At 39.7% G+C, this 17,535-nt stretch overlaps 1 protein-coding gene across 14 annotated transcripts in view; it reads right to left on the reverse strand.

The window, feature by feature from the left end:
- Positions 1–13,598: 13,598 nt before the first annotated feature.
- fbrsl1 (fibrosin-like 1) overlaps positions 13,599–17,535 on the reverse strand; it is a 403,049-nt gene continuing 399,112 nt past the window's right edge. For 7 of the 14 annotated variants that reach the window (XM_079815590.1, XM_079815589.1, XM_079815587.1 and 4 more), the window contains 3 exons: positions 16,909–16,992; positions 16,091–16,358; positions 13,599–16,008 (listed from right to left, as the gene is read on the reverse strand). In XM_079815590.1, the coding sequence (XP_079671716.1) occupies positions 14,706–16,008; positions 16,091–16,358; positions 16,909–16,992 (1,655 nt within the window). In that variant the 3' untranslated portion in view covers positions 13,599–14,705. The remainder of the gene's footprint in view (positions 16,009–16,090; positions 16,359–16,908; positions 16,993–17,535) is intronic. The other 7 variants (XM_079815586.1, XM_079815583.1, XM_079815594.1 and 4 more) reach the window with 1 other exon arrangement.

Consider the following 17,535-nt stretch of genomic DNA (forward strand, 5'->3'; position numbering starts at 1 on the left):
GTGTGTGTGAGAGAGAGAGAGAGAGAGAGAGAGAGAGAGAGAGAGAGAGAGAGAGAGAGAGAGAGAGAGAGAGAGAGAGAGAGAGAGAGGAGAGAGAGAGAGAGAGAGAGAGAGAGAGAGAGAGAGAGAGAGAGAGAGAGAGAGGAGGCTATGGGAATGAAGCTGGCAGGGGGTCACCCTGCTTCTGTCTGGCCCATGTGAAAGCCCTGAACAAAAACCTGTCTGGAATGATGTCTAGACAAGAGACTGATACACATTTCAGAGCTAGACATCACTGATGGAGATATGGACTGTTGTGAATGAGGAATTTTTGCATAATTTATTTAATAATGATTTGGAATTAAACATTCGGTCAAGTTTTATTCATATAGCACCTGACTATTCATATTGTTTGAAGGCAGAATTACAAAAATAGTGCCTTGATGCCTGCACAGGAGGGGTATGTGTCCGTAGAATTAATGATAATATTATAATAATACAATTGACCAAAGTGTGCATTAGGCTACTGTCAAATTCAGCAGCAGCAGCAGCATTTCCACCTATTTCAGTTTAGTTGCTGCCTTGTAAAATCAAAGTGTCTGTAAAGTCATTTTAATTTACTGCTCTCTGTGACTGTAGCTACAGTAGCCTATTCATTGTTCCAGATTAACGAAGTAAGTTCAAAAACAGATGAATTACTGTACTAACATGCTTCTCTGGGGCCAGTTGCATAAACTTAGCTACTATGATGACTGTGTCTTAAGAACTAGTTTGACCAACTTGCAGTTATATAACCAAACCTTTCTATGTACCTTAAAAGTTAGGACCAGTCTTGAAGAAAAATATTTGATGACTAACTTGTAAGACTAATCTTATGCAACCAACCACAGTCTTGAAGAAAATAAATGAGATGACTAACTTTTAAGACTAAGCATTATGCTATCGGCCCACCGATTATACAGATCTGTGAATAGGCCACGGTTCACTTGTCAGTGGCCTCAATTTACATATTTAATATTCAAGCCTTTGCATTACTTTTTATAGATCTCTGTATGATAATACAAAAAAAGTTACAGTGGTTTAAGGTTAAAGGTCTTCAGTGTCACATGATCCTTCAGAAATCATTCTAATGATGATTTGATGCTCAAGAAACATTTATGATTATTATCAATGCTGAAAACAGTTGTGTTAAAACATTTTTTTCAGGATTCTTTGATGAAAGTTCAAACAGTATTTATTTGAAATATAATCTTTTGTAACATTATAAATGTCTTTATTGTCACTTTTGATCAATTTAATGCATCCTTGCTGAATAAATGTATGAACGGTAGTACAATGTTGTAAAAGCTTTTGAATGGTAAGTTTGAACTTACTATTCATCAAAGAATCCTAAAAAAAACGTTTTACACAACTGTTTTCAACATTGATAATAATCATAAATGTTTCTTGAGCATCAAATCAGCATATTAGAATGATTTCTGAAGGATCATGTGACACTGAAGACTCAAAGCTGCTCAAAATTCAGCTTTCTCATCACAGGAATAAATGACATTTTAAAATATATTCAAATGGAAAACATTATTTAACATTCTAATAATATTTCACAATATTAATGTTTTTATTGTTGTATTTTTAATCAAATAAATGCAGCCTTGGTGAGCATAAGAGACTTCTTCTAAAAACATAAAAAATTTGACAGATCAAAAACTTTTGAACGGCAGTGTCACTGTCTAGAAAAAAATGAGTAGTCCCTTTTGCAAGAGGATTATTATATTTGGTGGCATCAGAAAAGCCACCTCGAATGAAACCACTGCCACAACTAACACCAACCAGGCGGATGATAAACACTGATCTAGAACCCACAGTGTCCTTAAATGGATCATAAACGAGTGTATAAACTCTATCTACAGATGATGATACAAAAAAAGTCTAAGCAAATATCCTGCCATTTAGATGACCTCAGTGTATTTATTTAATGATATGAATTGGGTTCAGATGAGTAAAGTGTGGGATCAACACTAACAGATTTATTCAGATCTCCTGCCAGACAGGGTCAGAAGAAGGATTTGGAATGTGGGGGATACATTAAGGAGGGGGTCTTTGAGTAGAAGAGAGAGAGAGAGAGAGAGAGAGAGAGAGAGAGAGAGAGAGAGAGAGAGAGAGAGAGAGAGAGAGAGAGAGAGAGAGAGAGAGAGAGAGAGAGAGAGAGAGAGAGAGAGATTGCTGCTGATAACACACTCTCTGGTTGTGAGAAACTGTCACAGTGTGTGCAAGGTGCAAGACTGTGGTCATTTGCTTTGGCAGTAGTCCTTTGGCCAGCTTTCACTTAGCTTTTCATAGCCTCTCTTAGATTGAATAGAGTGTCTCAGAGGGCTCTAAAGGTGTCTGTGCAGTCTGCTTCTGATAAGCGGTCAGGCAGTTTTATGTCAGAGCCTGTCTGTTCACATCCAGTCCGTGCCAACTCATGAAGCCCTGCAGTTTATTACACTGTCTGTCAGGATGGGGAAGTTTAACCTGACAGGTTCACTTAACTGAAGCAGAGCACAGCTCTATATAGTTTATTAACAGATTAACTGTTAATAAATTGACTGATTATGGGTTTGCTTGCTTTATTCTTTCTTCAGTAGTTCTTATGCACATTTATTATGATCGTTGTGATTTGGTGGACGTGATATCATTTGCCAACACATTTTGTGACACTAATGTCCTACTTCATTTAAACCTTTTTTAAACCTATTTTATCAGCTTATAGTTTATCTTCATCTAAACCATTTTCTTTAATTACCATGCATGTATGCAAGTTTCATGAAATCATATAGAATTTCTTTATTTTTAAGAATGCATTTTTCAAATGTGCTGGTTAAATTAATTGAAAAGGTAGTGTTTAAAAATGATCAGTTACAGCACACACTTTCTTAAAACAAACCGTTAACTCTCTCTATAGTTTAATTTGTGGACATAAATTCATTACAGATTCCTTTTTTCTGAAGATGATTCATATTTTCATCTCTGTCCTTTACACCAAGGGGCCAGAAAGGAGTGACGGCAGTCCGTGGAAAAGTTTAGAGGAAAACTGTAAAAAAAAAAAAAAAAATCAATAATAAATAAGATTAAAATAAATGATTAAATATTTTTTTTTTATAAAAAATGTGATTGAAATGTTAAAGTTTTAAATAGAGTAAAATAGATAAATAAACATTTTGATTAAAAATTAATTGTAATTATTTATTTTTTTTAAATGTGATTAAAAATAAATAAATAAACAGTACATTTCTATAGTGAGTAAAAAAAATCATATTGTGTTTGAAAGTCTGGGACAAGGTAAAGCAAACAATTCTCTCTCACACACACACACACACACACACACACACACACACACACACACACACACACACACACACACACACACACACACACACACACACACACACACACACACACACACACACACACACACACACACACACACACACACACACACACACACACACACACACACACACACACACACACACACACACACACACACACACACACACACACACACACACACACACAAAACAAAACAAAGTAACAAGGAATAAATGATGGCTTTATAAAACCAATTAAGAACGTTTTAATGTTCACATTTATAAAAAATGTGGGACACAAAAGCATCGAAACTAAATGAAACAAATATAAAGAAAATGTTGATACATTTCTCCTAAAATCTGTTCTTTGTCAACCACCCCACACTGTAACGCTTGGATGCAGCTGTAGTTCTACAAATATTCCAGCAGGGGTAGCTGTTGGTCTATGACAAAATAATTATAACATCGCACGATTGCTTTAGGGTACAGTTCCTGAACATTTTCTATACATTTATGCATAATTACATATTTTCCCAGTCATTTTTAACAATAAAACATTCAATGTCATTTGTCAAGAAACTGATTACCACATTATTCATAAACCCATTGCGTTCACACTATTAAACATGATTTGTATTCGCTGATAATACGTGAGAAGGATTCAGCCAAGAGGCAGAAATGTCAGGTCAAAATTACATTTTCTCATGTTTGTTGTATATGGCTATTTTGCAGAAGCATAGTTCTTATATTACGAAAGCTATTTTCCATCTCCACAGGTCGTTTCTATGGAAAACAGTTTTTGCATAATCTCTTTGCCATTTGTTTGCAAATTGGTGCGCTGGAGGGGATGTGCGCATGCGCAGAGGGATCGGCTTGTTCAGTTCATCTTCAGCCCCTGCTTCCTTGTGAAAGGCCAAAGCTTAGACCAGAATGAATTCCCAGCATGGTTTATGCTTGTTAGCGAAGTTTTGGTGCTGGTTATTTCCTATAAAAACTACTCAGCTTAAACCACATTTTGTTCAGCTTTTTACCTGTTTCATTTTAGAGGTTTTTCTAACTAACCGTGCTGATCTTGCAACAGTAGCAGCACTTCCTCGAGCATTTCTGACCAATTCACTCGCTGATTTGTCAGTGAGTCAGGATGATCACAGACTAACAAATCCCTCGTGCTTCTCTGACAGTCTCACCAGGACTGCAAATCAAAGACATGGAGAACTGAGACAGAGCAAAGGCAGCCCAACTTCATTTAGAAAAGAGTCACTATTCAAAGCCTGCTTGCCCTTCTTTCAAAACCCTTATTAGACTCGGTGAAGGGAGATTACAAGCAAATAAAATTACTTTAATTGTAATATTGGATTTCATAATAGCCTCAGATATGTAATTATGCCCCTCTTAAACTTTTCATTAAAAAACCATTTGGCAACAACAAAGGACATTATGCCGGGGCGTGCGCCATTTGTGATGGCACACAGCTTGTAGGTATTAGACATATTTCTCTGGGAAAGAAAATAATGAGCAAACCAAATAAAGCACAGAAGGACGAGAAACTGATAGCAGGTGAAAGAGCAGCGTTAATTAATGTGAGATTCAATACGCACGCAGAACAACACAACAGGAACAGGGCACAGAGCGCCTGCCATTTTTATGCATGATGGACATTTTATCTCTCACAAACAGCCTCAGAGTGAACAGATTTATGCCCGCATGTGTCAAAATGTAATCCATGTTTGATTATTACGGCCATTCCATATAAAAGTTTAAAAATTCTGGACACAGAAGATAATGGAGGCTAGATTTGTATTTGTGTGGTGTCTTAACCATACAGTGTTGGTTTGGTGCTGGAGATTCATAAGCAAAACTGCAAAGCAGCTCGACAGAGAATGTATCATAAATGAATCAAAACACAATTTAAAAAAATAAAAATAAAAGAACCCATAGGATAAACAAATTACATGTATACAGCAACAAAATGGTAACGTTCCGTGCAAAAAATAAAAAAAATCCTAATTAGTATTGCTCTAGATGCCTTTTTTAGGAGACTACAATTGTCAAATGTATATATTAAATTCAACCCACCAAAGTGTCTATTAGAAGTGACTGAGTTACATGCCACTACAGAAATCCACCACATTTGGTGGGTGTCAATGTCAAGCACTGTATACCTATAAATATTCAGATTTTTTTTTTTAAACTGACGTTTAGATATTTTCACTGGTAAACAAACCAAAGACACAGATTAAGAAAATATTTTTTTTTGCATTGTTTGGAGTAGGTATTTCCATAGGTACACATTTCCATGAAATCGCTTCTATGGAAACCTCTTTTTTGCATAAGCCATTGGTATTTGTTTATAAGTTGGCCAACTTCTCCTTTGACCTTTCCATGATGGCTTACATTGAGCCTTCGGAAGAAGAAAGGGAGTGTCAGCACATGCCGTGTGACTAAAACTAGCAAGCCAAAAGCAAAAGATAAGAAGCATTCTTGGGTGACGGAGTAACCCGTCCTGGAGAGGTTGAGCTTGATAGCAGCACTTGTTGTTTTGATGTGTTAAATAGTCAGTTGTCAACAGAAGTCAAACGCTGATGGTTGAGCCACTGTGTAATGGCGGGTTTAGGCTGATAATCCGATGTCTACAGCCAGGAGTGGTTAGCCAGCATATCTAAACGTGCCGGTTATGGCTTGGTTTTACATGCATGTGCACACTATGAGAATAACCTTTGATGGTCTGGTGCCAGGGAGCGATATGCCGCCTTTTCATGTGAAACGCAGTTCTATGGAAATTCAGATATTTGAAATTATAAACATGCTCCGGTCAATGCACTTCGCTGACCAGCCAGGCATTTGCGCTGTACAAAGGCTTATGTCTGTTGTAGCCCTGCAACTACTACAGAACCTGCCCTTAAGCCATATGACATTAGTGAACAGAGAGAGATAAGATATGGGGATTGTTAAGTGTTCATGCGGTGATAACAGATAAGTGAGTTTTTTTTTAAAAAGCAGGCTGCCAGACAGTATAGGCAAGAGCAGAGCTGGTCTAATGTCTTTTCGACGGGAGGAATGCGGAGCTTTTGAGCTCAAGCCAGGCATCTGCAATCATTTAGCTAAGGGTGTGCATACAGCGCCCTCCCATCTCCCCATACAGCTCCGAATACTGTACAAAGCCAGCTTAAAAAACACTGGGTCAAGTGCAGGGCAGTTGTCAGATGTTTGTTGTTCATCATATGTCAGAAGTGAAAGCACACAGATTAAGAGATTTTTCTTTTTTCGCAGACAACTGAAAGCACACATTTGCATCACAGGCCTAGGCCATATGCGCCCTCCATATAACCAGCTAAGTGTCAGAAGAGTAGTAAAACATTGGAGAGAAAATGTGTCGCCTGGCCCAGCAAAACCCACCGCCATGTGTTAGGCTATTCTGAGAGATTGCTTACTGACCCAAGTTAAAAGAGCCATGGCTCAGGCCTTTCAGTGTCGGTTTAAGGGATTTGTTTCATTGTAAAAGAAAACCAGGACAACTTACATTATAAACTTAATAGGCCTACTTACAATATGCACTACTGTTTAAAAGTTCGGGGTTGGTACATGATTTTTTTCAGCAAGGATGCAATAAATTGATCAAATTTGACAGTAAAGACATTTCTTCATCACTTTTCAATTTCAAATAAATACTGTTTTTAAAAATCTTTCTTTTCATCAAAGAATCTTGAAAGAATGATTTCTAAAGGATCATGTGACACTGAAATTCAGCTTTGCCATTACAGGAATAGATTACAATTCAAATTAAAGCTGCGAGCAGCGATGACGGGCCCAAGCCAGTGGCATCTGCTTAACTGTGCACGGCAGGCAATAGGCATTTAAAATGGGAAAACATAAAAGGACTATGTCACAGTCATTTGAATTCACCATATTAACTGCAGCAGTTGGTGCTGCTATGACCATGAACCACAACAACCACATCTATGAGATCAATTACATTTAAATTAATTTCATGTCAGATGATGTCAAGGGTCAAATTGTAATGAGTTCAGAACACCATTCGAATGCTGATGTTGTATTATCCTAACACTTCTCTTCATGTGTTTTTTGACCAAACTTAGCTACTGTTTGTGCACCAATCTTATTCACCATAAAGCATGCTTTCATTTCAATATGGGTGGTATCCAATAAAAAAAATGAATTACAAAATTAATAAATGGAGCCAAATCACAGAAACAGCTAAGATGATTTAAATATCAGTGTCAGGTAAGAGAAAGATGCGTGTCTACATTTTATGCAAGTTTATTATAAACAGCCACTTTTAGAAAACCACGTGAAATGTACTTTTAATACATAATCGCATCCAAAATAAAAGTTTGTGTTTACATAATATATGTGTGTGTACTCTGTTAATTATTATTTATATATAAATACACACACATTCATGTATATATTTAAGAAATATTTGCATGTATATACTGTATATACATTTATATAATATATATAAATATAAATGTTTTATATATAAAAATATTTTTTTCTTAAATATACATGCTTGTGTGTGTATTTATATATAAATAATAATTAACAGAGTACACACACATATATTATGTAAACACAAACTTTTATTTTGGATGCGATTAATCGTGATTAATCTTTTGACAGCCCTAGTAAATAATTAATTTAAAGACATATGCATCATACGTGATCTTGGCAAACACAGCATATGACGTTGTTTTTATTTCAAGTGATAGCTATTTGTAACAGCCTATACGAAAGGGTTCAATTATCATCATCAAGAGAGAAAGTCACACACACACACACACACACACACACACACACACACACACACACACACACACACACACACACACACACACACACACACACACACACACACACACACACACACACACACACACACACACACACACACACACACACACACACACACACACACACACACACACACACACACACACACACACACAGACACACACAGACACACACAGTGAGAGTGAGGGGAAGGACAGACAGAGTGAGATTCTGATTGAACAAAACATTTTTTTTTCTTCATCTAAACGGTGGGAAAGAGTTGTTATTTCATTGTCTGAAACATTAATTTACTATATGAATAATAGTTTTATCTTCAAAATAGATTCTGCATTTACATTTTTAATAAAACATTGTTTAAGGTCCTTTCACACTGGATGTGATTTTGACGTGCGAATATTTCACGCAATGGTTTTATTTTTTGATCAGCTGTTTGTGTAGTGCCTTTACACCCTGAACGCGAATGTGCTGCAGCGAAAAAACGATGTTTGATACATGATACTCCCCTTCAGACTCTCTATTCTTTAAGACTGGGTGCACCCAAAACCTTCTTCTCTGTCTTTTAAATAAAATGAAAAGCTCGTCTTCACTGGATGAGGAAGTGTCTGTGTTTTCTCAGCTGTCGCCGCAAATGTTTTGGAATGTTGGAGCTCTGAAACGTCACAGACGTCGCAAACTCGTGTCGCGGCTGATGTGAATGGTTTTGACGCGAACTATTCGCAGACAAAATATTTGTTTTCCCGCTTCGCTTTTTCGTTGCGTGTCCATTGTGAAAGGGCCTTTAGTCTGTTTTTTTTTTTGGACACATGAAATGTCCTCATAAATCATGATTACGTTGTGATACCAGTGTAATACCCATGTCATTATACAAATTTCTGTCCGTCTAAATCACATAAACAAGCACACACACACACAATTGTAACAATACAGATCCACTTTTGCACGACTGAAGCGCGGTGTTGTGACGCTTCCCCTCGTGTGTATGTTGATGGGCGTTCCTCAAGTTTACCGCTATGGGCGTGCGTTTGAGCCAGCGGGGAATTAAAAACAAAGGACCGGCGAGAGACTTCCCTCCGTCTCCGTGTGCTCTACTTCTATTGGATAGTCGCGTCGCGTTCTACGGATTCATTTGTATAAAGTTGAGCAAATGCCGCGCGTCAAAAAAGCTGGCCGACGCTCAACTTTATGCAAATTAATCCGTTGAACGCGACGCGACAATCCAATAGACGTAGAGCACATGGAGACTGAGGGAAGTCTCTCGCTGGTCCTTTGTTTTTAATTCCCTGCTGGCTCAAACGCACGCCCATAGCGGTAAACTTGAGGAACGCCCATCAACATACACACGAGGGCGTCACAACACCACGCTTCAGTCGTGCCGCGAAAGTGGATCTGTATTGTATGCGTCTGATAAATGTCATGTGTTGTAGAAACGCGTGCTCAGCACCGCCGCTCCCTATACACAGAGTACGTGCAATCGCGAATTCAAAAGTAAACGCGAGTTCCCTTATTTGCGCAAATTAGGCTACATACAATAGCCTGTCTCCCAATATCTAGGCTGGGCTGTGTAGTTGTAAAAACCTCTTAGCTCTGCTCTCGGTTTTTCTCTCAGTTTGCACTTTGAATATTGAGAGAGTACTTTGATTATACTTGCACTCATTGTTTGCACTTAATAAGATAAAAAAAACTTATTTATTTTTGTTATTTATACTGTTTTTATTTCTATGTTCAATTTGTGGAAAGGAGGTCACACACAGCCTCAATCAGAAGTTCTGGAAGCTCATAATTCATGTAAAGTAAGGTCTTAAGAGGTCATACAGGAGACAAGTCAGTTGTGTTTGTGGCAAAACCTTTTCCAGTGCTTGTATATTGTTGTCTTTCAATGCATTTGATAATTAGTACTCAGAAAGTAGAACTAAAATGACATTCATTGCAAAAGCACCTGTAGGCTATTTTTATTGTCATGAATTTTGTCATTGAAGATTTCTAAAAAATCTCGTCTTGTGTCTCGTCACACCCCTAATACATACACATAAATATGAACTTTTGAATAAATAATTGAAATAAAAGGCTCGTTTTCCCTCCAAAATACATTTCTCTTTTGGATCATGTACAATTATATAATGCATTGAATTTGACTGCAGACCTAAAATGACTCCATATGAAGGCCGTCTTATGTGCCGTGGACAAGCAGACATCCATATATTTGTGTGAGTGTTTATGGATTTCACACATTGCTCGAAGGAATAAATCAAAGTTTCACTGTTTAATGCGAGAAGTCTCGCTTCCCAATGGAGAACCCAAACAATCTTTTGGAGAACTTCGGCCATTTATTACCTGAAGACTATTCATTGCTCATTATTAAACACAGTCCATATTAAAGAAAGGTGCTTTTTGGCTACTGAGCATGCCGTTACAGCATCTACCAACAGAGGCTAACAGGGCTGTGTCAAACAATCAGACCTTAACTTAAAAAATCCTAACATAATTTTTTGAACAAATAGAAATGTCAGAGTATGAAAAAGCTTATACTCTCCCTCTCTATTGAGCATTAGTATCTATCTCCACCAATTTACGCTTCGCCTCCACCCTGTACTGACAGCGCAGATTGCAGGTCGTCTGAATATCATGCCAGCTTCGCTCCACTATAACCTCCATCTCTGCCAGATGAACCCAGCTGCAGAAATTCTCTTTGGCTTTTATGGTTTGTATACACAATGATGCCTGTGTATGCGAGTGTGAGGAGTCAGGCAGTGAGCTTTCACTGAGGCATGAAGAAAGAGGAAAAAAAATCAGTTAAAAAATGAATGAAAGGGGAAAAATGATTTGGTCTGTCTGGAATTCTCTTTCTCTCTCTCTCTCTTTCCTTCCCCCCTTCTCTGTCTTTCCCCATCTACTTTACATCTTTACACCCACTCTCATTTTCTCCCTCCATGTCATCATATCTCAGTGGCTTGCTTGTTTTTAGAAAGAACGATTATTTGTTTCCATTCCGTTCCCTCATATGTTCCTGTTTGCAGTGGATGTTTCTTTCCGACAGCATTACTGAAGTGTTGAGGTGTAGAGAGACTTATCACTTCAGTCTGGAATTTACTCTGTCTGAGGTCAGAGCTTCACTCGGTTATATGGTCTGCAAAGGATTTGGTCAATATACAGTAGCACAGTTATTGAGTAAATTATATATACTTTCTGGTACTGTAGTATTACCATCAGTGTGTGTACTTTGCAGGGTGTAGATGAAAATTTAGATGGATAACTGAAAAAAAGTATAGTTTAATATAGATTTTGTCTCAGTTTTCTGTCGCTCAAGTTTACTTCTTACAAACAGAATTTTAACACCCACTTCTGCTGGTGTCAGATAACTGTTTTTATACAGATCACCCTGCGCTATAGACTGAAATTCGGGTAAATTGGGGTAAAAGAGCTAGACATCATTCAAGGGTTACATAATACTTTAGTTAAAATAATAAAAAATTTTGGGGATTGGTTGGGAAAACCAGAAAAAACAAACACATGATAATTGTCAGTTGAAACAAACTGATAATCTTCAACAATAATGTTGATATACGTGTAAGCAGCAAATTAACAAGTTGGATTATATAATAATGATAATAAAAAACTGAAAATTGTATTTATTTTATATATTTTTTACATTTAGATCATTTAAATGACTATTATTTGTTTATTAGGCACATTTTAGTTCAACATGTTCAATAAAATGTATGAGATAGTAATATTTTGAGAATTGAGAGTGTCAATGTTAAAAATATTATAGTATATACTCAGATAATTTGCCGGTATGAGAGATAAGTCAAGTGTGTCATTTCTGCACCTCTACGCGGGCTGGAAAAATAATGGCTATTTCCCAAACAAAGCGGTCTATGGAGAGAGCTGTCCGTTAACACTGAGATTTTGCTGGCGTTTTTTGAACAAGGCTGTTTGCAGCTGGATAGAATATTTATGGCATAGACTAGCAGGAACAATGTTAACCATCCAAACAATCAAACATTTCTTGGATGATGGATGGATGGATGGATGGATGGATGGATGGATGGATGGATGGAACGATAGACAGACAGACGTGGAGTCCTGGATGACAGCAAACTGTTACAGGAGTAGAACATTTTCTCTCTGGTTTCTCTATCCGGTCCAGGTCTGGAAAGTGCTAACTAGCTGATTAGAGGGAGACAGCAGAAGGCCAGAGAGACACAGATGCTCAGTGTCTATGGAATAACCCTCTCAATTACAGCATGGCCAAATTGAAACGGATCCCGATTTAACTCTCTTTCCAATACACCTCACGGCAGCTTTCCCAGTCCGTCTATCTCTCTCTCCGGCGGTGGCCCTCTCTGAAGCAGCACGTCCAGATAGGCTGCCAGAGACGCAGCAGGGAGACCATCGATTCTCAATAACATCACTAATGACTGCACACTGCCTGACGCATGCTGCCATTACTTGAGGTGAGGGCCGGGACCGAGGGCAGGCCAGAGCGTGGCACGCCAGATGGAGCCAGTTAGGGATGGTTATGAGGATGAATTGTTTGTCAGTTGGGGAGAAGAAAGATAGAGAGAGCAGGAAAATGAAATTGCAAGTCAGAAAGACAGACAAAGATAGAGAGACTCTGTCAACGCTAGAGGGACAGCGTAACCTCTCCTCGTCTTATTTGCAGGACCGACAACCTTTGGTCAATTCTTTTTCAGTTCTTCCTCGCCTTCTTGATCCATCCCTCATTAGCAGGCGTCACTCCCATTAATGAGTCCAGACCGCAGGTCAATACGGCACTAGCCTCAGAGTCAATACCAGTTACCTGCAACACAAACACTCAAAAGCTGCACTTGCAGAAAATCAATATCGTGTTGCAGACCTGTCCCATCACCACTCTCAGCCTACTCTCTACAGCAGAGCTGACATAAACGCGCTTTCCTGTTGGAATACAGTGAATGGTGACTGTGGAGAATATTCGGCATAAATAAACTGAACAAAGTCTAATAGACATTATCTGAATTTTGTTTCCAAATTTGTTTTTGCAAAGCATCTTGTCAAAAGCAATCCGGTTGAAAACTGTCACGAAATGTCACCCCAAATACAATGGAAAATAATGTTTTGCATAAAGAAAATGAACCTTATTTTTGCATAAATATTTCAATTGCAAAGTACATTTTGAGGAATAAAGCATGGGGGTATCTGCTGCACGGAATCAAATGTTTTCTAATTAAAAATAAAATAAATCCTACACAGTGATTCTTGTTACTATTGTAATAAGAATGTTTTCTTTCTCGATATAGGGTCAAATGTGCTTCATTGTCATGAAAATAAATGTGAAAAATGCACAAAAAAAACACTTATGACCTAGACATTCCTTAGTGAGATGAACCCATGCTCATGTATGAAACATTGCACACTTCACTATCAACACTCAGTGTTAGTCGATACTGAAGACTATAATTAAATGGCAGACAGGTATGCAGATATAAGGTCCAACCTTTATTCCATACATTTTTAAACCATGAATGTTCATTTTCATTTTTTTCACGCCTAAAGCTCTACTTGTTTTGTATACAAGAGTCTAAGAAAAACAACTGCACAACACCACAAGGTCGACAGAAAGAGTCTATTGCCACCCCAACCATTCCAATATGTTTCCCAGATGTCCAGGTTTTGTGGCTGGAGAAGTGTTAACTGCTAAAGCAGTTCCTTTATGACCCGGAAGTTCATAGCTGTTTGTTTCATTGGCTCTTAATTGGACAAATGAATAACAGGTCTCCAGGTATTCTCACTTTAGAACTCCATTTTGACAACCGTCCAATCAGAACTCTCTTAATCCTCTTTGCATAGATTGCATCGCCATGACCGCACCCCCATTTGATTGGACAGCTCCGTCACCATGGTTTTCAACCTGGAAGTGGTTCTGTTTAATTTCATTGTTTTTTAGAAACATTTAAAAAGCCTAACAAATGTACAATGTCATTTCGTTCCAAGTCGATATCAACAAGATATTTACAATATCTTTAAATTTTACAGAAACCAAACCAGAAAATTGTAATGCATATTTGTCTGCATATCTCAAAAACAAAAAAGCAACAAACAAACAAAAACTCTGAAATGTAACTTTGTACATGGTCAGCACTGAATATCTCCAGGTACCATAGAGCAAATCAACTGTCAAACAGCGAGTTCATAGACATCCATATCCAGTAGCTCACTAGGATAAATACAGGGCAGGGAACGAATGAAACGTAATGCAAATACATAAAAAATGTCTGTACATGAAGGGTAGGAAATGTACAAACAAATTTGAGAATGTCTTTTCACTTGAAAACTGAAAAGGCATTGGATTAATATATTAATATCAAATTTCTGTTTGGTAGTTCACGTTAACATCCAAGAGTTGGAGCTATCAACTCATTTCTTCGACTCCAATCAGTTAAAAAAAGCCGGTTGATGTGCTTGTTCCAAGGTACAAATCTTTGTACAAATTACACATTTATTTATCATTTACTCTACTTTGTGTGAAAATAAGTGCATGTTGCCTGTGTCCAACTCAAGTGAGGCATTTTCCTTCCTAGTATGTTACCGTGCCTCCACTTCTTTGGGGTTGCGTGACGGTGAGTACTCCCGAGGGTCCTGGGTGGTGATTGGCGTAGTCCGTCTTGGCGATGCTGGTCTGGCAGCACCAGAGGGTACCAGAGGTGGTGGGGCACTTAGTGCTGCAGTTGGGGGTGTCCGGTTAAGAAGTCCGTTATGTCCTGTTGAAGGGCTAAGCCTTGGGTACGGCATCCCGCCAAGGTGTGACATGAATGGTGGCATGTGGGGTAAGTGTCCTTCGATGGGCGACTGGTGCAGTTGGTGAAGCCTTGCCCGATCCAGTTCCTCCCTTAAATGCAACCGTTCCCTTTCTTCAGCCTGTTGCCTCAGTCTCTCCTGTTCCCGCCGAACTTCCAGCAGGTGTTCGTGGTGCGAGTATTCATGTGGCTCCCGATCCCGATAGGGCCGTTCTGGATCATAGACGCCAGGGAAACGGTGTCCAGGCTCAGAGCGAAGCTGGAAGTCCATGCGCCGCTGTAGGTCGAGGTTTCGGTAAGCCTCTCGCAGGGGATCCCAGGTGAACGCCGGATGTGGAAGGCGGTCTCGACCTGCTGCAAGAGGGCTGACTCCCATAAAAGGTGCCATGCGGGTGCGTTCAAGCGCATTCAGACTTCCCATTTGATGCATGGCGCTAAGAGTGAGCGGCAGTGAGTGTGGCATGGGGACTCCGTGAAGCGAGGCCTGTGTCGGAGGGTCGCTACAGCGAGGAGATGGCGGAGGAGGCTGATGGGACAGTACAGGGTGGTGATGAGCTATTTGTGTGGTTTGATGAGGTGGAGGAGGGACTTGAGGCTTAGGGGCAGCTTCAGATCCAACCACCATTACGTCCTGGTCTTCCTTGCGTTCCTCCTTGATCTTCATGTCATTCTTCACCTTGTGTGGCAGATCCCCTGAGCTGGTTTCCTTTCTATCCCTCTCACCTTCTTTAATCGGTAGCGGTTGTGGGATACCCATCTTGATTCCTGCATCGTTAAGGGCATTTTTCGAGTAAGGAGAGGGTGATCTGTGAATGGATTTGAGAGAGTCATCTGAGGAACGTCTGTCTGTGATCTCCTTCCCTGGAGAACGACTTTCCTTCACCTTTACGTCTCCTAAAATGCCTGCCTCTCGCTGGCGCTCCAAATGCTCTTTCTCAGGCTCTCGGTTGCGGTCGGCACTGCCACTGCGGTGTCTGCCAGAGTCGGTCGAGTTCTGGCTGTTTGAGCGGATCAGGTTGCTGATCTGGTAACTAACTGGAGCGGAAGCTGGAGAGGAGCGGTTTGAATGGCGATTGCGATCCAAAGAGTCTCTGCAACAGTAAAGAACCCATCATTAGTTGAATTAAGAGATCAAAAGTCAAGGCAAAACGAGATGAAATCAGCAACACCAACCTGTCTTTTTCTTTCTCTTCTTTCCCAACAGAAGAGTCCCTTTTTTCTCTCTCCCTTTCTTTTTCTTTCTCACGCTCACGCTCCCGGTCTCTATCTCTGTCGTGGCTGTTTGCAGAGCTGCTTCTCTCTGCATCCACAGATTTGGGCCACTGTGGAGGGGTCGGGAAGGAGGGCGGCGTCCGGTGCAGCCGATTCCAGGTGTCGTGATGAGGACTACTGAGACCATGCAGCCCGGGACCCTCTTTGGGTCCAAACACACTGTTGGCCCCTGAAATAACAAGAAACATGACATCAGTTTAACAAATCACAGTCCAGTTCCATAAAGGTTCTGCATACACAAACTGAAAGGTTAATGGCGTAGTTTCTTCTACAAATGGGGTACCAAAGGCTGCTTTTTAAGACTTTTAAGCAGAGAACAAATGAAGGACCCAGCGGGGTCAAAAGCTATGAAAAGCAAAGCGTTCCATAGAGATTCTATCTCAATGCAATCAGTTTCACTAAAAGAACTCCCGTTCAGCCAATGAAGGAAGAAGGGAGAGGAAATGAGATATGGCGAACCCCTACTTTGTGAGAAACTAATAAATGCAAGAGCAATGATAAACCAGTTGGCTTGCGAGTTTGAGTTGGGGTGTGAATTTGCCAAAGGCCTGTCTGCGGTAATGCCTGCCTCCCCCCTGTTTCCCTTAACTCTCATTTTGCATTTGCAGCAAAGCTAAGTGCCTTTCTTTCATTCCCATCTCCTTTTTATTCCCTCTGCACTCTCTGTGGTCTACAGCTAAGCTGTGCTGCACTGAGTCGAGCTAGAGGCCGGGGCTTACCGAGGGCTGGGTTGCCTAATCCACCGAAGGCACTGCTTGAAAGGTTGCTGAGGCCGCCAAAGGTACTGGAGCGACTGAATGGATCTGCAAAATGCCAAACAGGGATTAGCGACGCGGGGCCGGAGGTGCCCGACCATTCCAACCGGCTTTTCTCTTACAAGCCAGCTTTGTTTTTTGCGTCACTGTTACTGCTGCTATTCTGACTCCCTAAGGGTTGTTTATTTCTCCCAGTAAGACTGTTGGAGAGTGTTCACTGGCTGCGGATTAGGCAGCGAGAGGTGCTGGCATGAAGAGTGGTACCTGATTGGAGTGCGATTGCTAGGGACATTTTAAAATGTCTGATGTGGAAAATGATCAAATGAAAGCTAGCAAAACAGCTCATGTGTCTCCCATTTCCTCTAAAAGTTGTAGTGATCCTTCCATCTACGTACCCCTTACCCCTATTAAGCTATGTATTAATACTTACCTTTCTAGGGATGAAGGAACCAAAATCAGTCATGCAGTTGCATTAATGTATAATCAAATGAAATACAAAACAAACAACCTCCGGCCCACAGAAGTAAAAAAAAAAAAAACACAATTCAGTGTTTTCTATGTGGAACATGGATTTAAATTCCTGAACTCCAG

The sequence above is a fragment of the Gobio gobio genome (assembly GCF_949357685.1).
Source record: "Gobio gobio genome assembly, chromosome: 4".
Taxonomy (NCBI): domain Eukaryota; kingdom Metazoa; phylum Chordata; class Actinopteri; order Cypriniformes; family Gobionidae; genus Gobio; species Gobio gobio.